Genomic DNA, 23,510 nt, shown 5'->3' with positions numbered 1-23,510 from the left:
AGCTGGCATGTTGGTTCATAGGTATTTATGTCATTATAACATGGCAAAAGAGATTTGAGATCACAATAATGATGTCCGGTGGCATTTTTGAGTATGTGTCTAATGAAGCAATGACATTTTTGAGGAGTTGAAATTCCTAGTGGCAAAATTGAGTAGTGCGACATAACCGGTGGCATAAATGATAAAAACCCTAATATCTATCTATCTTCATGCAAACAAGCCACCCGTTCATCTTTTTTTTATGGTGGGTGGATTTTATTGACTCATAATGTCGCTTCAAGAGCATACAAGCACTATAAGCACGCGCTCGGCCTTTGCACGACTGAAATGCACACAGCCTATCATCGCACGCACACACAAAGATACAAAATTGAAACCTCTAAAAGTCAAGTCAAGTCGAATCGAACTCAAGCATACAACAACAACCATCACCGATCACAGCACCCGGAATGTGGGATAAGCATTTAGAAAATGATGCCTCCAATAAAGGAACGACACACAAGCGTTGTCATCGCTAGATCCACCCATGGAGGTTAGATCTTGGGTTTTCTCCCGGATTAAAAGATTACAACTGTTGAGATGGAGAGATCTATACGTTACACAAAATTGTATCATGTGCAAATTTTACAAACACATATGGATAAAACCATATTGACGTAGCAATAAAAGTGCTACAACGTGTATGGATGTCCTCCCAAAATATGTATATGCGGCATGTCCTATGTGTGAGTATCTGATAACAAAACAATCAAGCGTTGGATGATAGATAGACTAGAGTTTCCGAGTGGCTAGTGATTTCGCCAATTCGGCGATGATGGCTATTGACGTTTAGCCGTTGTGCAACCCGCTTTGGGGCTTGCCTCCCAAGGCAACCTTGACATGCTCCTTTATGAGAGACCTCCGGATTAGGGAAGATTTCTGGAAACGAGCAGCGTACCCAGCAGTGCTCTTGCAAGAAGGCCAAGAAAGATGTTGGCGAAAGACATCCTTGACTTGGAGTTCGCTACGTCCACTCTGACGTCTTCCACCATGCCCCCGCCCTATGGCGTTCCAGCTTCGCAACGACTCGATATCCTGCATGGCTTCACAAAGGACCAGGATGCCTCCCGCACATGACGTATGAGTCACCACAACTCCAACGGCCACAATAACATCGAGAAGCTCCGGCGCCAGACATGACCACCAACTGTTCGAGGATATTACTCAACCAAATCCGTAGTTTTTTTTTTTTGCCCTATATGCATTAACGGAACAATTTTAGGATGGTAATTTCATTGTGATGCATGTTTAGGACTCATTGACGATGGATATGATAAATGACAGTCAAGATCCTCCAAATTATGAGGTGAGTGTTCAAAATTCGTCTTTGTTGGATGTTAGGCAATCATTGGGCACTAAAAAAAGAAGGTGAAGGCAGGAGGAAATGCATACTCAACCCATGAAGATGTTTTATTGTATAAAGCTTGGTTGGCCACAAGCATGAATCCTATATGTGGAACCAAACAAAAGGGCTTGAAATATTGTGGGGGGGGGGGAGATAATTCATGGATGGTACCATGAACACAAGCACTACGTGGATCCACATGCAATCCGTTCCATCCGTGATGAGGGTTCTTTTCAATATAGGTGGCCCGCCATCCAATAGACTATGAACAAGTTCTGCGGTTTCTATGCACAGGTGGTGAATATGCAACAAAGTGGTATTGGAGTTACTAGCCATGTAAGTTGTGTTTGCTTTACATTGCTCATGATCCTTCTTTCTTGCTTAGCTACTTGCATTATGTTGACATGTGAGTTTTGCTTGCTAGATGGGACTGGCCACCACTTCATACCGTCAAATTGAGAAGAAGCCATTCACTATGGGAAAACGAAGTGGTCAATACACTTTGAAGATCTCAGTAACCCCGCCAAGAAGAAGAAGAATAGTGTCACAAGCTCTGACAAATTATGTTGGATCGAATGAGGATGATGAGACAGGTGGAGGGGCGGGCGGACATGGGCTCAAGCCAATGAAAAATAGATACTAGAGGGGGAAGAGGTGGGAGAAGGATAGGGCCATGCATGATGGCACGACAAGAAAAATGTCTGCCACATGGATGAACATCTTTTGCAACGAGGGGGGGGGGTATCAAAACATAGGAGGAGGAAGAGAGGAGAAGCTCTTCTTAAATGTGCAGGACGAGGATTGAGTTCAACCGGGAGACGAGGATTGAGTTCAACCGGGAGACGAGGATCATTGAGAGGAAAATGGTAGACATGGAGAAGATGGAGAAATGGCAAAAAAAGAAGCTTGATGAAGCAAAGACATGTGAGAGAATTGAACCTCGGAAAGGAGAAAGTGATGCTAGCGAGAATCATGGAGAAGTCGAGGATCATATTGGCCGACACTAAACTCCTGGACAACGAACACAAGAAGTGGTTCATCAACAAATAGAAGGAGGTCAGTGAGCATAACAACGATGATTGCCTATGTATGAATTATTGAATTTCATTTGTCATGGATGTTTTTGGCTTGTGTTGAATTTCTTGTCTGCTTATTGGTCGCATGTTCTATGTGCATGCCCTTGTATGGATTTTAGGTGTTGGACATGAAACGTGTGGTTGTCTGCATGGACAATTGGGATTGTCGGTTCATGTCTGTGGTAATACAAATGGTCACATTAGCCAGGTGCGGTTGTAGACAAACCAGATCATATGTCGAGACGGGTTTGACAAAAGCTCAAACCCATACTACAAGCTCAATCGTGCCTCGGAGCCCAAAAATGACCCCTTTTCTCAAGCTTGAGCCCGACCCAAAAAGAAGCCTAGAGTCCACAAGCCCGGGACGAATTTTGTTTTTCCAAACGCACATGTGTAACACAACAATCATATCTTGCATATAGCGAGATATATGGTACACTTGCCTAAAGGGTTTCCTTCATGTCTATCTACTCAGACAACTCATATTTGTCTCTTTTTTCCACTGTTTTTGATGGATTCGCTTGCTCATTACTTTTTCTGGGTTTCTTCTTTTCCGTCTTTTAGTTTTCTTTTGCCTTTTTCTGTTTCTTTCTTCATGTTTTTTTCCTGTTTTTTCTTTATTGACCGCTTTTCTTTGTTCTTTCATGGTTTTGCTAGTTTTCTTTCCTGTCTTTTTTTCTTCATTTCTTTGTTTCTTTCTTAGTTTTCACTTTTTTTGCTTTTCTTTCTTCGTTTTTCTTTGTTTCATTCTTGTTTTCATCGCCTTTCCTTGTTTCCTTCTTGGTTTTCATAGTTTCCATAATTTTTCATTAATATTCTTGTTTTCTTATTTTTATTGGGTTTCTTCGTTTCTTTGTCGATTTTCATTGGTTTTCCTGTTCAACACATGTCAACTTTGTTCAATACGCCTTCAACAATTTTGTATACATCAAAAACATATTCTGAAAAAAAATCCATGTCTGTTTTTTTCATACACATTGCTATTTTTTGGTATATACTATCTATTTATTTTTTTAATAAAATTTTAATATTTTATAAATACAAGGTCAATATATTTTAAATACATTTTCAACTTTTTTAATACATGGTGAACATTTTTTAATGGCAGTAAACTTTTTTTTCACACAAAAAGTTCATTTTTTTGCATACATGAGGATATTTTTATGTGCAATGTTTAACATTTTCTAAATACATAATTGACTTTTCAAAATATATGTTTTGTGATGTCAACTATTAGTTAACATACGTTGTGCATTTCTCTTATACACCGGGAATATTTTTATACATATTTACTATTTTTTTAATACATGATCAACATTATTTCATCGCAGGTGTATATTTTTTGTAAATATTTTCCCTATACATGACAATCATTTTTATATACATTTAACATTTTTCAAAAATTTGATTAACATCTTTTAAATATTTTATGCAAGATTTTTGTAATTTATTCTTTTAGAACATTTGAAAGTATAAGCAAAACTAAAAAAGAAAAAGAAAACAAAAATGTGGGCAAAAGAGGCTGCGGTCTGTGGCCTCCCGCGCGCCTGGGCCGGTCCATCAGGCGAGTCTGGCCTATGTCTCTCGCTATAAGCGAGACATAGGTACGCTCGCCTCAAGGCTGGCCCGGACCGGGTTTTTTCAGGCAGGATAGTCAGGCCGGGCTGCCCATGATCAGTAGCGTACTCCCTTCATCCATGAATAAGTGTACATCTAGCTTTTGTCCTAGGTCAAAGTTATAAAATATTGACCAACTATATAGAAAAAATTATAACATATATGACACAAAATTGATATATTATGAAAGTACAGTTCAAAACGGATCTACTCATACTAATTCAGTGTCATAAATGTTACTATTTTTCCCTGAAAAGTTGATCAAAGTTTTAAAAGTTTGAATTAGAAGAAAAGCTAGATGTGCACTTGTTCGTGAAAGGAGGGAGTACACACTGTGCTTCGATAGCAGCTTTGAAAAATTGGTAAGAAAAAAAGTGGATCCGGATCGGCTGTTCCAAGTGTCATTGTCTGCCCCTTCAAAAAAAAAGTGTCATTGTCTGCAGGGTCAAGCCAGCTGGGCTGCCGTTGACGGGCTAAAAAGTAAACCGATCTTACCAGTTTGGAAGCGCGTGAGCGTTTCGCTGGCCGTCGTCACCTTTTGTTTGGTTTTCTACTAGAAGGCGACGAGCGCTGCGCGTACGGTGGATGCCTTCGGAGCGTGGGCACGTCCGGCTTCGCGGCTGCTTCCGCCCCGTGAGGGAGGCCGTGACACACACGCACGCACAGGCGTGCCGTGTGCCCACCCACAAGCAATTCCAACAAGTCACGCCCGCACCGCAACCAAATTAACTGATTTGATTTTATAACACGCTCATGTCACGTCTCCTTCCTGCAAATCAATATCTGGTTGAATGGCTAGATGGACGGATATATCCCAGTCCAGCAGTGTTCAAGTCTGCCTGCATTTTTCTGATTTATTTCAGACCTTTCGGCGATGTGCGTTAAGTGAGAGGAGACGTCTCCGTCGACTATAAAGATGTCTGTGGCGACTTCATCAATCTCGATAAGATGCGCCGGCTCGGTCTCTCGAAGGCGCACACAGTGGTAAGGAGCGCACGCAAGCATTTTATATGTATGCGTTGTCTCTGGCGGATCTTGCAGGGTTCAGCCGGCGGTTGTCTTTGGTGGATCTACCCGGAATCTGGTCATTGTTTGTCTTTGTTTTTTGTGTCTTCGGGTTGGACCCTCCCGATCTAAGCTCATCGTCATCGGTTCAGTGTTTGTAGTCGTCGTTAGGTGGTCTACGAATCTGAATGTATATTTTATTATTTTTAGCATTCGTTGTACTCTACCATGATTCAAGATAAATAGCTCGAAAAGTTCACAAAAAAAAAACATTGTCACGTCTCCTTCATACCATTACCATCACCACCCCAGGTCCGCGCTTGACCCAGCCAGCCGTAGCACAACCGCGTGCGCGAGCAAGTTGAGCCGGACGGGGGCAATCGACGACACGACCGGGTCCCCTTCCCCTTCCCCTCCCCGCTCCCCGGTCTCGGTCTGCTCCTGCCTGCTTCATGCTACTACTCCTGTTTTATAGCCGCCGCTCTCAGTTTGCCTTCTCCTTGCCCAATCCCCAGGCTAGCCTTCCCCGCCATTCCAGCCGGCGCTCGCTCCATCTAATCCACCCAGCTGCGATCCGTTCCATCCAGCGAGCATTTCTTCTGAATTTTGCTGCCGCCGCACAATTTTACTGAATTCCTAGCAGCACACCGGAGATCTCGCCCCGCTGCTCCGCGCCAGGGGCTCCTTCCGCCATGAGCGCCGCCAGGTCGTCCTTCTTCGCCTCCAACAACGCCAAGAAGAAGCCCGCCGCCGCCCGGAACCCCTTCGACTCCGACTCCGACGACGACGGCGGCATGGTCCAGCGGCGGGCCTCCTCCGTCCCGACCCCCGCCGACGAGCGGAACTCCCTCTTCGCCACCGACCCGGCGCCGTCCGGGTTCGCGTCCTCCTCCTCCTCCTCGTCCGCGGCGGCGGCCAGGAGGCGGTACGGGAGCGACTTCCGGGACTCCGGGGGCGTGGAGGCGCAGTCGGTGCAGGAGCTGGAGGGGTACGCGGCCTACAAGGCCGAGGAGACCACGCGCCGGGTCGACGGCTGCCTCCGGGTCGCCGAGGAGATGCGGGACACCGCCTCAAAGACCCTCCTCCAGGTGCACCAGCAGGGCCAGCAGATCCGGCGCACCCACGCCATGGCCCTCGACATCGACCAGGATCTATCCAGGGTAAGGAACAAGAAGAACAGTGAATTCAGGAGGATACTACTTGCTAGTTGTTTTTCCTTGACAAACTTGCCAATTAAGTTAGTTCCTGTTGTTGTTCCTTACTGCTTACTAGTAGCCTAATTTTGTTCTTCTGAACTCAGATCAAATGTTTCAAGCTTTGGTAGTACAGTTTATGGCATGGCTGCAAATATTAGTTCCCCACAAACTCACCCTTAAAAGCCATCATATATTAGGGAAACGTTCAATCTGGAACTATATGCTGAGGAACATCTAGATTGCGATGTTAAGCCAAATTTACAGTGGCGAATTGCTCCTTGCTTACATGGACAAGTTTGTGACAGTGCCTTTTTGTTCTGCAAACTTTTTCCAGGGAGAAAAGCTACTAGGGGATCTTGGGGGTTTGTTCTCCAAGAAGTGGAAGCCAAAGAAGAATGGAGCGATCAGGGGCCCTATGCTGACCAGAGGTAATTTCCAGTGCAATCTTAAACATTCTTTCAGAAATGTATGTATTCTTAAAGAAACACATGTGTCTGACTGTAATGATAAAATATGGACTGTATATATGATGATATGCGTTCTGTTTTGTAACTCAATGGATGCAACAACATGGATGCAGATGATTCCTTCATACGCAAGGGCAGCCATATGGAGCAGAGGCACAAACTGGGGCTGTCAGATCGTCCGCGTCGATCCAATGCGCGACAATTCCTATCCGAACCCACATCAGAGCTTGAGAAAGTCGAGGTACATAGAATTGCTATGAATGAATACCTCGAAATTTTCATCTCAGGATCACATCTGGAAAATACCAGATTTTATTTCAATATTGTGTAGTTTCTGATCATGTGGTTTTTTTCGTCAGGTGGAGAAGGCAAAGCAGGATGATGGCCTATCTGATCTTAGCGACATACTGACCGAGTTGAAAGGAATGGCCATTGACATGGGAACTGAGATTGAGGGGTAAATTCATGTGACACTTCACTCTTAGTTCTTACTTGCTGCTCATAGCCTAATAAACACTTCAACCCAGATTGCTCAACTTACACAGAATACGTGCTGTTAATCACTAATCCATAGCACTTTATACTAATAAATATCCATTACACATTTTTGTCCATGCCCGCCCATGGAAATACTGTAGTAGCTCCAAAATCCAGAAACAATTTACCATCCGACATTGTTGATATCTGAATATCTGATGGAACATTTCCGTAGTTTTATTTTAGCACCGTTGCTTCATTCTTCAAGGTGCAACCTTTACAAACAGACTGAGTGTGACATGCTCTTCGGTTTCAGGCAAACAAAGGATCTGGGTCATGCAGAGAAGGACTTTGACGAACTTAACTACAGGGTCAAGGGGGCAAACACTCGAACACGTCGTCTGCTTGGGAGATAGGCAAAAAGCAGATACTGTTGTCACCGGAGGATTCCTACAGCGCTCCTTATTTTCTGCAGTTTGCTTTCGTGGGTTGGTAATTCAGATCATTTTGTGCATACGACTCTGATCAGGATGGTTCACTAGGAGGTGACTGGGCAGTTATCAGGGTTTATTGTGTATAGACCGCGGTTCATTTTCTACCTTGCAGTTGTAGTACATTTGATATAGACAGTACATACACAAGTCTGTATTCGGTTTTCTTGTTTTGCAATCTATATGCTACAGGAATACACATTTGTTTATGGAATTGCTAATTCTGAGTGGACTTGGAATTTGGTATTTCTCAGTTGACTTGCACAACCGCTGGATCATGGCTTTGAGATCCGCGTTGTTTTCTTCTGTAATTCTTGTTCACTTATGGATAGGCCTTTTGGCCTGCTGCAGGGAGTTTCATGGCCCGCGGAGGGTTGTTGTGTGTTTGGCTCGTGGCAGTCTTGAGGTTCCCGGGCCTTTCTGTTTTTTTTATATATAATATGTTCAAGCTGCTGGAAACAAAAATTGATGTACTCCCTCCTATCCTTAATATAAGGTTTTTTAGACATTCCAACTCCATTCCTAAATATAAGTCTTTTTAGAGATTCCAAGATAAACTACATACAAAGCAAAGTGAGTGAATCTATACTTTAAAATATGTCTATATGTAGTCCGTAGTGACATCTTTAAAAAGACTTATATTTAGAAAGTACTCTAAAAAGACTTATATTTAGAAACGGAGGTCGGAGAAGATATTTGTTGCACATAGCTATTTGTACCCTAAAGTTTTAGGGTTTTGTTCTCTAGCCGGCGATCTTCGCCATCGTGAGTTTTGCCGATCGATCTGATTGCCGGATTGCCCGGAGATCGACAGAGAGATAGCATCGGAAGGATCCACGTCAGGCAGGGGAAAGGAGGAACTAGATCTCGAGGATATGCTACAACACCTTGATCTAGAGGATGAAGAACTAGATTATGTGGTTGGAGTGGAGGAAGTGCAGGAATTTTCTCAAATTGCCCGGGTGGTTAGCTATTGGGAAGATGATCACAAACGAGACCTTCAACGCCTCGGCCCTGGTCAACTCGGCGCCACATTTCATTATAGTGAAAATTTGTGGTGGTGTTGGGAGTATCCAATTAAGTTGTGGAGAGAGCTTCAACCTTATTTGTAAAAGGTTCGGTCGCCACCTTCAAGTGCACCGCTACTGGAATCGCGACATCTTGCATTGTGTGAAGGCGTGAGGAGAATATGGCGGTCCTAGTGGCTTCTTGAGGAGCATTGTGCCTCCACAGCGTTTTAATGGAAACGTACCTTAGCCAAAAGGAGGGAACTTTGGTAACACATTCTCGGCTCCATCGACTCCACTTGAGGTTACATCTTACCTTTACTTTGTGCAAGCTTATATTGTGTTTATATCTTTTGTTTGCATATGTTGTTGTTGTTGTGTTTGTCATATAGGTTGTCCACCTAGTTGCCTATCTAGACAACCTACTTTCTTATTAAGACTAATTTGTTAAAAGGAGTTAAAAATTGTTAGTCGCCTATTCACCCCCTTCCCCCCTAGTCGACCATACCGATCCTTTCACCAAGACATGGTGGAATAGGTGGGCATGCATTCCACACAAAAAAAATATGTGGGCATGCTCTAAGTGGGCTCTTTTTGTGAGTGACACCGTCAAGACTTTTGTGGTCTGAACCTACATCAACAAAGAGAAGGATAACACCGACTATCTGAACCTCAATAAAACATCGTCTGACAACTATGTTTTCATATTCTTACTCAACTCTTACTTTCATAAGTTATGCTTCCACAATTGTGCAATTTGTTTCTTCTTGCTTGTGTAAGTGTTGACAATGACTCAACTAGATTTACCCTAAAACCCATCAACATAAAATTTGAGGTAGAATTTCATATATCTATTCACCCCCCGTCCCGCCCCCTCTAGACCTTGATCCTAAAGACAGAAAAGGTGATTAGTGTACATTTGATCAATGCTAATTGTTTAAAGTAAACTCTAGAAGTTTCTACAAATGTGTTTATCTTGTCATTCACTAGAAACTAATATTATGATATTTTTGTACACTTCACAGATTTCTACTATGATATTGAAGGTATTAAAATAACACACGCGCGCGCGGGAGAGAAAGCGCAACAACAAAAACAAATTATGCTATATGCAAGTGTCAAAAACATTTTAAAAAAAATGTTACAATATACCATTTGAATTAAGCACAACACAAAAGTATGCAATGATATAAATTACAATTATATAACCAAAATACTATATTACTAATTTAGCAACAGACTTACATGGTAAAGTACACGAACTAAGTAAGCTATACTTGTCAACACTATCGTGTGAGAAAAATAAGTTATACATAAATATAAAATTTAAAATAAATTATATTTATTCTAATTTTTCCCGGGTCTGAAGTTTGTTAGCATTAGCCTGGACAGATTCTTAGTTGACATGAAAACGAGCGACAACTTTTCAACGCTATTGCTTATGTGATTAATCAATCAATGACCACCGAAAGTTACGCTCCACTCTCCTCTGCGGCGACCGTCAGGCGATCAGTCGCCGATGTGTCATCGTCACCACAAGAGTCCCGAGCCAATGTCCCAAACTAGAGAGAGAGAGAGAGAGCGAGTGTGTACCCGCAACCCCGAGATATCAGAGAGGAGGATCCGCTAGGCCTCCACGAGATCCGAAAGAAAATGGAAAGGGTTGTCCCCTCACTGGTTCTTACGAAAAATGTGGCATCTACAATCTTGATAGCACAAAGGGGTGGAGGTGAGACCCGATCTGATGTAATCCTAGCGCACGCGCGGGAAGGAATGGATCGATTTCACAGAAATTTGGAGGAAAAAGAGTTGGGAAATTCTCCGTAAATTTTCAGGTCATTTGGAGTGTTGCAGAATAGCTATCTCTGTTGTAGCCTTTTTCGGTCCAGAATTCCAGCTGCCGGCAATCACCCGCTTTATGTGAAACTTGCAAAATAAGAAAGAAAAGGCATAAGAATAGTATCATAAAGTAAAATAATGATCCAAAACACAATAAATAACAGTAGAAAACATGATGCAAAATGGACGTATCAGGTGGCGGGGTGGAGGGAAAAAGTGAGCAAAAGAAGTGTGCTTGGGTAAAACCGAGGAGGATACACAATGAGGGGCACAGAAATAGAAAATCCCTTAATTATAATGAGCTACTTTTATGTTATCTTGGTCCGCGCCACAGCCGTTCTCATTGTGATTAGTTTATTTATAGTCTATTTTTTCAGTAGTTTTATGAATGTAACAATGAATAAAGTTCTGCTTTGTTTATGTATGTGCGTGAGAAATTGGAGAAGATATGGCTATAGCCTATGACAAGTGTATTGCGCCAATAGAACTTTTAATGCTTAGGGAGATGTTTGTGAGAGCTAACCGATTTTTTCTTAAGAATCAATGCCTTTTTTTACAAATGCTCCATTGAAAAAAAGATAATACAAATGCTTACTTAGACACTTCTTTCCATAAAAAACAGCAACGATATTTAAGAAAAAACATGTTTACTTCTACGAGCACTTGCATTGTATTGTACATGGTGCGTGTCTGGCATTTTTTTCTTGGAAAATTAAAGAATAGTAAAGAGTACGGGCCGGTCATTCTTACGTCAGCCTAGCCCAAGGGAGGAGACTCCTTGTCTCACCTTTCCCGATCCCAGCCCGTCTCGGCCCGGTAAACGGCTGTAGCTCACCTCCTTCCTTGGTGGAGAAGTGTCTCTGGCTCCTCCCGGCTCGCACCAACTGCCCATCCCAATTACATCTCCATATGTTCCTCATTGTCGTCGAGACCTCGGCACGCGCCTTATCCGATCCCTTGCCCACCTCTCCTGGCCCGTTGTCCATGGCGACACGGAACATAATAATCATATAAGATATGCTTAGTTTGCACCGGAGATATATGACATTCGAGTGTTTGTAGCAACCTTAGTTTTTTTAGGAAATGTGTCAGCCTTTTTTTTTGGAAGAATAAAATGAAGAGGGCGGCCATGAGGGAGTACAAACAAACACCTTCATCCCACCTTCCGGCCCGGCCCGGCCCGGTCAGCGGCAGCTGGCCTCCCCCTCCCCACCTTCCTTGGTGGCGAAGTGTCTCCCAACTCCGCACGGTCGGCTCGCACCAACTGCCCCCCACCCGATCCCTCTCTCTCCCTCCTCCGCGGCGCCTCGCCGTCCGACGAGATCTCGCCCGCCGCTCCCCGCCGGCCATGGCCACGCGGAACCGGACGCCGCTCTTCCGCAAGTACCGCGACGCGCTGCGCCACGTCCGCGCGCCGGCCGGGGCGCCCTCCGCCTCCTCCTCCCCCGGCGGCGGGCCGGCGGTGGTCGAGATGGCCTCGCTGCTGCGTCCCGACCGCAACTACGCGCCCCTCAGCACCGACGACCCCTCCGCCTCCTCCAGGTCACCCGCCCCCCCTCCCCTCCCCCTCGCATCTCGGCCCGCCTCACCCCCCTAGAGACCAGATCAGTTTAGTAGAGAGCGTAGCTAGCTAATCACGCCGCGGGGTTGCCAAATTGCACTACGGGGCAGCGGGAGATCGCTGGAAATGCTGGATTGCACACCACCAGACTTGTCCATCACCTAGTCTCCTGGCCCATGTTTTACCCTTGTAGTACATTAGCTAGTTATTTCGAACATGTGCATCAGCTAATTGACCTGCCCATCAGTTAGTCTGATCCAAGCTACCCTTGTGCGTTAGCTAATTCGAGCCAAGGTGCATGACCGCGGGCACCAGTACTGGGAAATGTTAATTGGTATCTTGATTGGAGCACTACGGTAGGAAGCTACCTGACACAGACAGCAGGGTGGAATAGCATTGTCTTGAAAAGCTTAAGCTCCTGCTAAGAAAGTCCGGGCGGGATCTTTCGGGCTCATTTTCTTGATCGCTTGAGAGGAGAAGTTGAGATCTACTAGGTTCAATGCTTCCTCGTTCCTTAGTAGCTATGCCGTAGAGCTTGTCATATGAAAAGCACTTTCTTGGACTTCTGACAAGTGATCAGATCAACGGTATGGTACTGACATGCAAATCTTGTTGTGCAGTAGAGGCGCGGCGATGGTTGGGCTGCCACCGGCCTGGGTGGACGTCTCCGAAGAGATATCTGCGAACATGCAGCGGGCAAAGACGAAGATGGCCGAGCTGGCTAAGGCGCACGCCAAGGCCTTGATGCCGTCCTTCGGCGATGGCAGAGATGATCAGCGAGCAATTGAGATTCTCACGCACGAGATAACAGACCTGCTGAAGAGGTCAGAAAAGAAGCTGCAGAAGCTGTCCATGAAAGACTCCTCAGAAGATTCGAATGTCAGAAAGAATGTCCAGGTGATGGCTCGCCCCTGCTGCTTTATGTATTAACAGACACAAGAGCTGTAACTGCTATGAATGTTTGTGCTGATGGACCAAATGCCCTTCACTGTTATCTGCAGCGTTCCCTTGCTACAGACCTGCAAACTCTTTCGATGGAGTTCAGGAAAAAGCAGTCAACTTATTTGAAGCAGCTTCGCCAACAGAAAGAGGTTTGCCACTCTGCCTTAAGATGTTTTCAGAAATTCAGACGCTTGTGCTACTTATCTCACTCTAATAAAGAATCTTGGTTAATTAAATGCGATTTCAGGGGCAAGATGGTGTTGATTTAGAAATGAATATGAATGGGTCTAAGTCGACATTTGAACTTGAAGATGATGAATTTGAGGATGTGGTACGCTTTCTCGTTGTCTTTACTTACCATAGACTCTTTTTCGTGAAGTTGTTTGCATCTGAGCACTGGCAGCTTTATTATAGGCTTATTTATAGGAGTATGTCAGCTGTATGAATTTGACATTGTTTTCTGTGTGCTGCTCACTCGCTCTCTGTTGTGTAACTGTAAGTTTTATTGGAACAAACTCATGGTTTTCACTGGAATGCTTCACTTCAGATCCATAAGTAATAAAGTAAACAGAAAATTGAGAACACAGAAGGCGAAACAACAACCACACAATTAGTTGCATTGATTTAGGTCATTAGTCATACAGGTTTGAACTTTGGATGTAACGAGTATACTTTATAGAAGAGGCTAATGACCATGGTTTCCCCTAAAATCTTCTGAGTCTATTTACTTAGGGAGTAGCTAAACTGATTATGAGAAGTAGCTGATGAGAAGTCCGGGAAACTCATTAAAATAAGATATCAATGATGTAATTCTTGGATTTTATTTTCAGGGTTTCACTGAGGTTCAGATGTCAAAACTTAAGAAAAGCGAAGCATTCACTAGAGAAAGGGAGAGAGAAATCGAACAGGTGAGTTTTATTTGTTCAGTATGCATATGATTTGTGTAAAGGAAAAATAGGTTACTGATGCCCTGAAATTCACTTCCATTATCTGCTTTTTGTTTGAAGGTTGCCCAATCAGTCAATGAGCTTGCACAGATCATGAAGGATCTTTCAGTTCTTGTGATTGATCAGGTATGAAAATTCTAACTTAATTGGGTCATTGATGGTAAGTTACGTTAACTAGTTCAGACTTCTGACTATTCATTTCTTCATTTGAACAGGGAACAATTGTTGATCGGATAGACTACAATGTACAGAATGTTGCGGCCTCAGTCGAAGAGGGCTATAAACAGTTGCAAAAGGTTTCGTCGTCACCCCCATTTGCCGCTTTGATAATAGTTATTTCGTTTCATTGGGCTGGACAAACCATAATTTTGCCACACTCTGAACAACAATTTTTTATCACTGAGGAGAAGAGGTTAGACCTTTGACCAGTAAATCTAATCAGTCTATAAAAAGGGCTGGTACTTTAGTCATTTTAAAATATATGAAAATTTAGCCACGTGTTTAAAGTTGCATCCCCCAGACCATTAGTATGTAAAGGCATCCAGTAAAAAGTAAAAACAATCAAGTTTTTCGGCCAGAGACTGTAGATTTAAAAATAATCCCCAAATTTACCTCAAGTACTTGCTTTTACTCTGTGTGTGTGTGTGTGTGTGGGCGCGCGCGCGCATTCATATTTAACTGCCAGCCGACATAATTTAAAGAAACCCACATCAGTCCCTGGTGTTTCACCTGCAACACCTTATATTATCAAAGAGCTTCTGCAAAGGAAGAAAAATATGAGCTAGCGTCAGTCCCTGAAGCTGGCAGTCTAATATGTTGGTCTGATCTCTGTTATGCAGGCTGAGAGGACGCAGAAGAAAGGGGGCATGGTGATGTGTGCCACTGTCCTCGTCATTCTTATCTTCATCCTGATAATCCTCCTGGTTTTGAAGAAGATCCTTTTCTGACTTGGCCCTCTCTTTATGGACGCCTTCCAAGTGAACACCATTCACATATACTCTTGTGTGGGTAGTGGACTGTGCAGTGCCGTCGTGTTGGAATTCGGATAAGCTGCTGCTCATTTGCACCATATGCAATACGATTTAGCGATCTCAAAAGATGGTTCATCTGCCTGTGTTAATAGTGGCTGGGCCAGTAGCTCCCTCCAGTCTTCCACATTTTTTGCAGCACTGCTGAGTGTAGAGATGTCGTATTCATACGGGTACCATTTTTTTTCAAGTGAAGGGTTCTGTTGATACAGTTCACACCTGCCTGCCTGTCGTGGAGCAACCAGGTCTGGTTTTGTATGATCTGTATAAAGTTGTACCATCATCCAGTTATTAGAAATTGAAAAATAGCTTCACTCTCTGTGCTGTCACTATTCTGTCTAGGTATTGAAGCCACATTTCAGTGTACCAGAAAATAGCTCCCATTCCTGTATCAACTTTATTTTTTCCATCTTATTGCTTTCTAAGGTCTTGTCTGTCTAACTGTGTCCCCTTCAATATGGGAAGGGTTGCGAGTCCTCGGCCGATTCTCCTGTAGAGTGGTTCACTGGAAATGCAATGTGGATTTTTCCTTCTTCATTTTCAGGTGTCGGCACGCCGATGCTGTCAGGTCACCACTCAAGCTCCTGTAGAGTGGTTCACTCGAAATGCAATGGGGATTTTCCTTCTTCTTTTTCAGGTGTCGGCACGCCGATGCTGTCAGGTCACCACTCAAGCTCCTCCGACGATCTCGGCGATTGTCGCCGGGGGTTTGTCTGCCCGGCTTGGGCCGGAGCCGGGAGGTGGGAGCCAAGAAGCCCAAAGCCATGGATGATGGATCTGAGCGGACCACCATTAACTACTCCCCCAGCCCCTTCCATAAATCAGGTTTGCAGGCTTTGGTGTCTTCTTCTTGCCCTCACCTCATTGCTGCCTCGTTTTGACCGGCTGGTCCCAAAACCGCGGCAGCATTCGTACTGCTAGTGGTGATGTAGGGTGTGTATCATATCATATGTGCTGTGCTGTGCCCCCCACATGTAAAATTCAATCCAGCCTTGTGTGTGTGTGTGTGTCCTTTTGTCCCCATTAATGGCGCTGTGGTCTCCTCAGCTGCTGTTGCAAGCCGGACAGGGGGCCATCAGCTATGTGTGCATGCATGTTTCTCCTGCTAGGCGCCTAGGCTAAATTTTCTTTCTTTCTCCTGCCTCGCTTGCATGGTGGTACTATGCTGCTGGTAGGGGCATGCCCTACCCCCCCCATAGAATGTGATAGGATAGACCAGACCTGGAGGAGGGTGAGCTATGCTTTCTAGTGCTATTATTTTTCCTAAATGGCCCTTTCCTAAACTTAATTGCTTCATTGGCCCCTCCAAGAACCAAGAACTTGCTTCAAAATCTGGCCCCTGATATAGACACCAAACCGTCTGGCGTGTCTAATACATGTGTCGGCGCCAAATCGTCTGGCGTCACCGTGTGCATTAGAAACGCCAAACGTATCGGCGTCTATACGGCGCCAGATTTCGAAATAAGTTTTTGGAGGGACCGGTGAAGCAATTAAGTCCGGGAAAGGGCCATTTAGGAGAAGTAATACCTAGGGTTTGGTTTGCTCCAGCAAGGGTATGCAGTTAGTTCTACCACTCAAATATTCAAATGTGATAGGTTAGGATGGTCATGGTAGCCAGCAGTAATAGCAACCGTACAAATGCCTCAGAACCTTGAATGCCTCTGCATCTCCTGTCCCTTGCCCTCTCCAGCTCTCATGTTCATCTTTCTCCTCCCCTCCCCAGCCAGCCAGGGGATGGGGTGGATTGGCATAGCACAGCAGCAATTTTTTATGCTTCAAGTCTACATGAGAGATCTTTGTAGCTGCTCTAGGCCTCTACTAGACCTGCGCGTGTGTGTGTGTGTGGTAGTGCCGCAGGCAAGAAGCAAATGCGAAGGCGGGGTACGGGCCAGGTGAGGTCAAAGCGAGGGAGGGGTCTGGGTCTCTTGTGCAGATTGGCCTCTGCTGTACAACTACAAGTATCCCTTCCTGTCTACTAGTACAGTACGTGATACAACAATAATGTAGCCTCTGCACTTGTGTATTGTACACACAGATTATATTTGGCCCTGCTCGATGATTTCAAAGGCGTGGGACTTGGCTGCCTGCCTGGATCATCAATCATATATTGTGCCCCGTATGAATGTTTGGGAGATCCGCAATGCTCAGAGGAAGATCGACTTGTGTGTTGGTCGTTTGAATCGCGGCATTTTAAGAAGCTGCCCGGGGTGGGGGCGGGGGGGTCTCGCTTTTGCTCGTACGATCAGATCCTACGGGATTTGACAAGCTGGGTATTCTCATCTTGTTTGTTTGACCTTCTTTCAAAATCACGCGAATCAGAGAGGCCTTCATTGTGCGTGCGCTCGAGCTTTTGAGGATGTTCTTGATCAAGCGTGTCTGTTATACCATCTGACTCGTTTGCGAGACCGAAATGTTAATTGAAACGGTTTTCCGTAGACGTTGCACTATATGCTATGCTGGACGTGCTATGTGCTCATGCCTGGTCATTCATCCCATCATCACACATTGGGTCACCTATGATAAATATCCAACGGTATATTTTCCTTGTGTGTTTGATAGAAGATAAAAATCGACCCGATTAGATCTCTGGTGTTTTCTATATGTGGCATCGACCAAATCTGTGCTCTACAAGCATCCCTTCCTCAGTAGCACAGCAGTACGTGATAAAATAAGTGGCCTCTGTACTTGTGTATTGTACACACAGATTATTATTATTATTATTGGCCCTGATGGATGCTTTCAAGGCTGCCTGCGGCTGGATCATATCGTGCTCCGTGGACTCAACAAGTTATGACGATCTAATCATGTTTGTTCTTTGTTCTTAATTAAGTGTGTCTGCTACACAAGCTGAATAGTCTAAGGTGACATGCACATTAGAGAAAAAATAGTTTAAGCTGCCAAAATGATGCTTGAAATGGTTCTCAGGAGACCTTGCATATTATATGTTGAACTTCCTGTATGTGATGGTTTTTTTTCATAGTATATTTATTGAATTCATAAAAGTTAAAATCAATCCAAGTAAATCTCAACCGTACTTAGCCACCATTAGTATCCAAATAAAAAGTACTACCTCCGTTCCCAAATATAAGTCTTTCTAGAAATTTCAACAAGTGACTGCATACGGAGCAAAATGAATGAATCTACACTCTAAAATATGTCTACATACTCCCTCCGTCCGGAAATATTTGTCCGAAGAATGGATGTACCTATATGTATTTTAGTTCTAGATACATCCATTTGTATCCATTTTTACGACAAGTATTTCCGGACAGAGGAAGTACATCCGTTTGTTGTATTCCATTTGAAATGTCTAAAAAGACTTATATTTAGGAACGGAGGGAGTAGTACGCACGGAACAAATAGGTTGTCTTGCATGTAAAGGATTTCTTTTACACGAAAATGGGACCATGCCGCGTTACACATGTGATAAGTAATCCAAACTATTTTTTTTAAATGTTGTTTACCATGGCTCGAGAAGATTTGTGTATGTCCAATGTGACAACCAATCAAGAAAGAGCTTTGCTTCAAGTGACAACGAAACGAACCCTAGCCTTTTCCGTTTAACTGTGCCACGACCGCTCTCTAAAACCACACACTTCAGTATCTCACCATTCATCAGACAGGAGGTTTAGGCATGGTCTGCAAGATCAAAGCTTGCCGTGTTACCTTTTTGACCAGGAGGAGGATACGGTGGATCACATTCTATTGCAATGTGTGCATGCCCGTCAAATGTGGTTCTTTTGTTTCCATAGAGCGGGGATTGGGCTCAATATCTTGCCGATAGACCATGATCAACTAGAGGCATGGTGGTCCACTTTGCGTAAACAGATTCCGAAGGAGAACCACACGGGTTTCGACTCCTTCATCATGCTAATATGTTGGAGCATGTGGAAACAACAGAATGACAAAGTCTTTGGGAGATCGGGCAATGCGAGTGAATGTGACCTTGTAGAGCCTATATCTGCCAGGAGATGAACGTATGGGCGATAGCTAGTAGGAGAGGAGTTAGACCGACTGCCGAGTAGTAGCCCTGTGTGTTGTTCTGGAGTGGTGGATGTGTTCGGCATCGGACTCTTCCTACTATAAAGTTGTGGTACACTTTTGTCGTATTCTCGAAAAAAAATATCTCATCATCAAAAGCACCTCACATGCTCTTACCCCAAAAGGCACACATAACATCTTCACAATGACAAGCAAGGGTGACATGTCACCTAACCTTGAGAAAAAAGAAGCAAATGGGGTGACACATATCACCCAGAGGAGCAGGGGTGGTGGTGGCTGGGCTGGATTTCATGATGCAGGATGGATGGCAGGGGAAGAAGGGAAAAAAAAGAAAAGAAAAGAAAAGGTGAAACATACAAAAGTAAAAAAAATTGGCAGTTTTGCCCCTGGGGTGGTGCAGTGCAGGCAGTACAAGTAAAGACAGACAGGCAGGCGATGAGGGAGTCGGAGCCACCAAATAGATCCCCCCTACCCTCCCCCCCTCTGCTCCGCTCTGCCTCTGCTTCCCCTCCCACCGACTCCCCCCTCCCTCCCTCCCCCCTCCATTGATGGCCGCCACCAAGAACCCCCCAACCCCCACCTGACCGCCGCGCGTTCTCGCCCGCCTTGCGCCGAGAGGAGGAGCCGGGCCTGTTGTTGTTATCTTGCTCCAAGGCGGAGGCTTTAAGCTGGTTTCTTGCCGCGAGATGCTGAGCTCGTCGGCGGCGATGGGGATGGGGCTGGGCGGGTACGGCCAGCAGCAGCAGCAGCAGCAGATGCAGATGCAGATGCAGCGGGGGGCGGGGCCGGTGTTCACGCCGGCGCAGTGGGCCGAGCTGGAGCAGCAGGCGCTGATTTACAAGTACCTCATGGCGGGCGTGCCCGTGCCGCCCGATCTCCTGCTCCCCATCCGCCCCCACCCCGCCGGCGCCGGAGCCACCTTCTCCTTCGCCAACCCCGCCGCCTCGCCCTTCTACCACCACCACCACCCCTCCAGTAAGCGACCCCTCCTTCCCCCCGCTTTCCCTTCCGCTTTAGTTATTAATCGCCCGCTGTCGAGAATCTCGCGGAAGCGGATTGGATGCCTGACCTCCCCTCCCCCCTGTTGGGCACTTAAAAAAGCGTTCCTCTTTCTCGGGCGAAATGAAATGAGCGTTCTTTATGCTTAATAATGGGATCGATTTGCTCTGTCTCTGCTGATTATGTTTATGGATAGTAAACATGTCTGTGGCTGCAACTTACATGGATCTTTGCTTATATATGTGTATGTTTGGTCAAGCAAGCCAGCTGTTTGATTCTTTGCTCACACCTGTGACCAAGGGAAAGCATCTCTGTATGGTTGGTGAGATGTTAATGTGGTGCTGATCTACTCTACCTATTGATTGGAATCAACTGGTTGTTGATAGATGAGTGCATGGTGATGGTTGTGTGGATTGAATGTGCTGATTCATGAATGGGTGTTGTTGCTGTTGCAGTGAGTTACTACGCCTACTATGGCAAGAAGCTCGACCCGGAGCCGTGGCGGTGCCGCCGCACCGACGGCAAGAAGTGGAGGTGCTCCAAGGAGGCGCACCCCGACTCCAAGTACTGCGAGCGCCACATGCACCGTGGCCGCAACCGTTCAAGAAAGCCTGTGGAATCCAAGTCTGCTTCCCCTGCGCACCAGTCGCAGCAGCCCCCGTTGTCCGCCGTCACGTCCGCCACCCGCGACGCCGAGCCTCTCCCCTCCCTCCCGGCGGGGGCTAAGACCCATGGCCTGTCCCTCGGCGGGGCTGGCTCGTCGCAGATGCACGTCGACGCCTCGTCATACGGCAACAAGTATGGTTATGCTCCCATTTTGACCCTCATTCTTGATGGTGGATGCTTATTTGAAATAGGCTTGCCAGCATTGATCAGTTGATCCTATGTTTGCTGCAATAGACCTGCTCATGATATATTTGGTTGCATCCTGTAGTATTTGGGCTCATGATTCAACGATGCTTATTTTCATTGTATTACAGCTGCTCATGATATTGATTGCCATGCTTGTTTTTGTTGTACGTTAAGAGCCAAGTCTCATAATTAATAGCGCCATGATCTTCCTTGTTTCTTTCTACGCTGCTAGTGCAGATATCAGCATTACCACAGCTGAGACCTTTTGTACTCACGGTTACACTTTATGGCTTGTTCTTGAGGCTGCAATCATATTATCTGTGTGATGCTTGTACTTGTAGCCCGTGCTATATTGTTGTTTTTTGTAGTGTTATTATTGTAAGAGCAACTTTCCCTGGCCTCTTGTACCCTAACTGATGCATTTATGATGTAATTAATTATAAATCTGGAGCAGCCTGTTGCCTGTACCATGTACTATACTTTTTTGGTACATAATCTCTAAAGTCTAGCTCCTTCCTTTTTGAGTAATTTGCTTTGTGGTCTTTTGCACACCATTTCGTAGCTCAACTGAATGTCTACTTTCAAATGTAGTTTTTCCCTATAATAGGCAAGCAATGCTCTTCTGCCTTTGTATATGCTGTATGAGAAATCTTTTTGAATGATTTGCCCTTGTTTCAGAGTTTGAGAGCATTTTGCTTATGCATCTAAAAACTTTCACTGGCTCTCCTTTTCAAATTAGATAAATCACTGTGTGTAGTGTGTACCAGCTTGTTATCAGTACCTTGCCTTGCTGCGGACTAAGATGCTCTGCATTCAAGTTGTGGTCCACCCCATAAACCACTGCGGACTTGGAACTGTCTTGTGATCTTATCACCAGCACATGTTTATTGTATCTCATTTCATGCCACAAGGATCCTAATGCTAGAGCTGGACCTATCTAAATTTTTTGGTTGGTTCACCTTTTTCTTTTCTTGTAGAAACTAACAGTTTTAATGTATATTTCATGATGATGCAGATACTCCCTTGGAGCTAAATCTGACGTGGGTGAACTGAGCTTCTTCTCTGGAGCATCAGGAAACAACAATAGGGGCTTCACCATCGATTCCCCAACGGACAGCTCGTGGCACTCAATGGGATCCAGCCTGCCCCCGTACCAACTGTCGAAACCTAGAGATTCCGGCCTCATGCAAGGCGGCTTCTCGTATTCCCACTTTGAGCCGTCGCAGGAGCTTGGGCAGGTAACCATCGCCTCGCTGTCCCACTCCCAGGAGCAGGACCGCCGCTCCTTCGGTGGCGGTGGCGGTGGTGGTGGTGGAGGTGGAGGGGCAGGGCTCATGGGAAATGTTAAGCAGGAGAACCAGCCGCTGAGGCCCTTCTTCGACGAGTGGCCGGGGAGGCGGGACTCGTGGTCGGAGATGGACGACGAGCGCTCCAACGGCACCTCCTTCTCGACGACCCAGCTCTCGATCTCCATCCCAATGCCTCGATGTGGGTCGTCTACCTTGAGCGGCTCAAATATTTTGAATTTGCTCATCGCCTTTCCTCTTCATATCTTTTGAACTTGCTCATTGTGTTTCCTCTCCTGCTGCAGGTGATTGACGGGTGCGAGCGGCAGGTGCAGGGCGTGCACGTACCTGCGCTGTGGCCTCTCCTGGTTCTTCGTGTCCATTGTATTCGTGCTATGAACTCGGTTTAAGAGCAAAACACTTGCGCGTAGTTGTTGTTGGCGGAGATAAGAGGAACCTGTAGCTGTTTTCAAGATTCCACGTTGCGTTGTACGCTCACTCTCGGACAAGTTTGTGTGTGTTGTTGTTGTGGTAGATCATCTTGTGGAATGTATAACTGCCTATTTGTCGGTGTTGAATGAATCCGATGTTGCTTACTTGGACAAGATCTCCTGGGACGCGGTCTATGTCTTGTGTTGTGAAGCTTGCAGTAGCCCTGATTCATCATTTCTATTTGCATAAAGGTGTATTTTTTTGATTCAAAGTAGCTTATCAGGGGAAAGAAAATTCTCTATATATACAGCTGGAATGCTTAGAGAAAGGAAGCTAGAGGAGCAAGTAGAATTGCGCGGAACAGGGTTCCCTTTTTTCTTTTCTCTTTTGAAGCTCCATTTGCATCATGTTTCACCTGGAGAGATTCTTTGGTTTTCGTTGCATAAACAACCTCGATCTTACGAGGTAAAAAGGTTGTTTGGATAACAAAGCATCCAGCGTGGCTTGGCATTACAAACTCCAGTGTTTATCTACCGACTCCCATCTTAGGGGTTAAAATCTAGATCTGTAAAAGTGTACTGGACTGGACAAGACTCGTCTTTGGTCTAAAGAGTTTGTATGTACCATGAGGCTGCTTGGTTTGATGCATGAAGATTTTTGTTCTAGTTGCGACCATGTGGTAAAGCGGCAAACCATGAAAATGCCAAATCTCTATGAGTTGAAAGCTGGAAAAGAAAGAAAAATGGGCCATCACGTAGCGTGGAGCATGGACGTGGTACTGGTGCCGTAAACAATGCACACGGGACGACGACGTTTCTCCTGGTCAAGAAGAAGAAGATGCACGTGACGAGGGGGGAGCATGGCGCTGAAGCAACGCAGCGGGCAGCTTTTGGGGCTGAGGC

The 23,510-nt window shown here is 45.2% G+C and overlaps 3 protein-coding genes across 3 annotated transcripts; all 3 read left to right on the top strand.

Moving 5' to 3' along the window:
- The first annotated feature begins 5,428 nt into the window (after window positions 1-5,428).
- LOC147957333 (SNAP25 homologous protein SNAP32-like) lies at window positions 5,429-7,966 on the top strand. The gene is made up of 5 exons (XM_087534833.1): window positions 5,429-6,242; window positions 6,613-6,706; window positions 6,859-6,986; window positions 7,105-7,202; window positions 7,539-7,966. Exons 1-5 carry the CDS (start codon window positions 5,775-5,777, stop codon window positions 7,636-7,638), a joined length of 888 nt encoding a protein of 295 aa, XP_087390959.1. The 5' UTR covers window positions 5,429-5,774; the 3' UTR covers window positions 7,639-7,966.
- Window positions 7,967-11,728: 3,762 nt separating this feature from the next.
- On the top strand, window positions 11,729-15,467 carry LOC147957332 (syntaxin-43-like). Its single transcript, XM_087535090.1, has 8 exons — window positions 11,729-12,101; window positions 12,741-13,017; window positions 13,122-13,211; window positions 13,310-13,393; window positions 13,893-13,970; window positions 14,070-14,135; window positions 14,225-14,305; window positions 14,849-15,467. The coding sequence occupies exons 1-8, from the start codon at window positions 11,908-11,910 to the stop codon at window positions 14,954-14,956; spliced, it is 978 nt and encodes a 325-aa protein (XP_087391216.1). The 5' UTR covers window positions 11,729-11,907; the 3' UTR covers window positions 14,957-15,467.
- A 4,092-nt stretch (window positions 15,468-19,559) lies between these two features.
- On the top strand, window positions 19,560-22,772 carry LOC125528729 (growth-regulating factor 5). The gene is made up of 4 exons (XM_048693163.2): window positions 19,560-20,014; window positions 20,494-20,836; window positions 21,906-22,378; window positions 22,482-22,772. The coding sequence occupies exons 1-4, from the start codon at window positions 19,726-19,728 to the stop codon at window positions 22,487-22,489; spliced, it is 1,113 nt and encodes a 370-aa protein (XP_048549120.1). The 5' UTR covers window positions 19,560-19,725; the 3' UTR covers window positions 22,490-22,772.
- Window positions 22,773-23,510: the final 738 nt, after the last annotated feature.

The sequence above is a fragment of the Triticum urartu genome, chromosome 7A (genome assembly GCF_056163025.1).
Source record: "Triticum urartu cultivar PI428250 chromosome 7A, HENAU_Tu73, whole genome shotgun sequence".
NCBI classification, from domain to species: Eukaryota; Viridiplantae; Streptophyta; class Magnoliopsida; order Poales; family Poaceae; genus Triticum; species Triticum urartu.
Note: the sequence above shows the minus strand (reverse complement) of the source record. Positions and strands in the feature narration are given on the sequence as shown.

Coding starts and splice junctions, on each gene's coding strand:
- LOC147957332 (XM_087535090.1), top strand. CDS start 11,908: ATGGCCACGCGGAACCGGACGCCGCTCTTCCGCAAGTACCGCGACGCG. Junction 12,102..12,740: donor GACCCCTCCGCCTCCTCCAG/GTCACCCGCCCC, acceptor CTTGTTGTGCAG/TAGAGGCGCGGCGATGGTTG. Junction 14,136..14,224: donor CAGTTCTTGTGATTGATCAG/GTATGAAAATTC, acceptor TCATTTGAACAG/GGAACAATTGTTGATCGGAT.
- LOC125528729 (XM_048693163.2), top strand. CDS start 19,726: ATGCTGAGCTCGTCGGCGGCGATGGGGATGGGGCTGGGCGGGTACGGC. Junction 20,015..20,493: donor CCACCACCACCACCCCTCCA/GTAAGCGACCCC, acceptor TTGCTGTTGCAG/TGAGTTACTACGCCTACTAT. Junction 20,837..21,905: donor GCCTCGTCATACGGCAACAA/GTATGGTTATGC, acceptor ATGATGATGCAG/ATACTCCCTTGGAGCTAAAT.
- LOC147957333 (XM_087534833.1), top strand. CDS start 5,775: ATGAGCGCCGCCAGGTCGTCCTTCTTCGCCTCCAACAACGCCAAGAAG. Junction 6,707..6,858: donor GGGCCCTATGCTGACCAGAG/GTAATTTCCAGT, acceptor ACATGGATGCAG/ATGATTCCTTCATACGCAAG. Junction 7,203..7,538: donor ATGGGAACTGAGATTGAGGG/GTAAATTCATGT, acceptor CTTCGGTTTCAG/GCAAACAAAGGATCTGGGTC.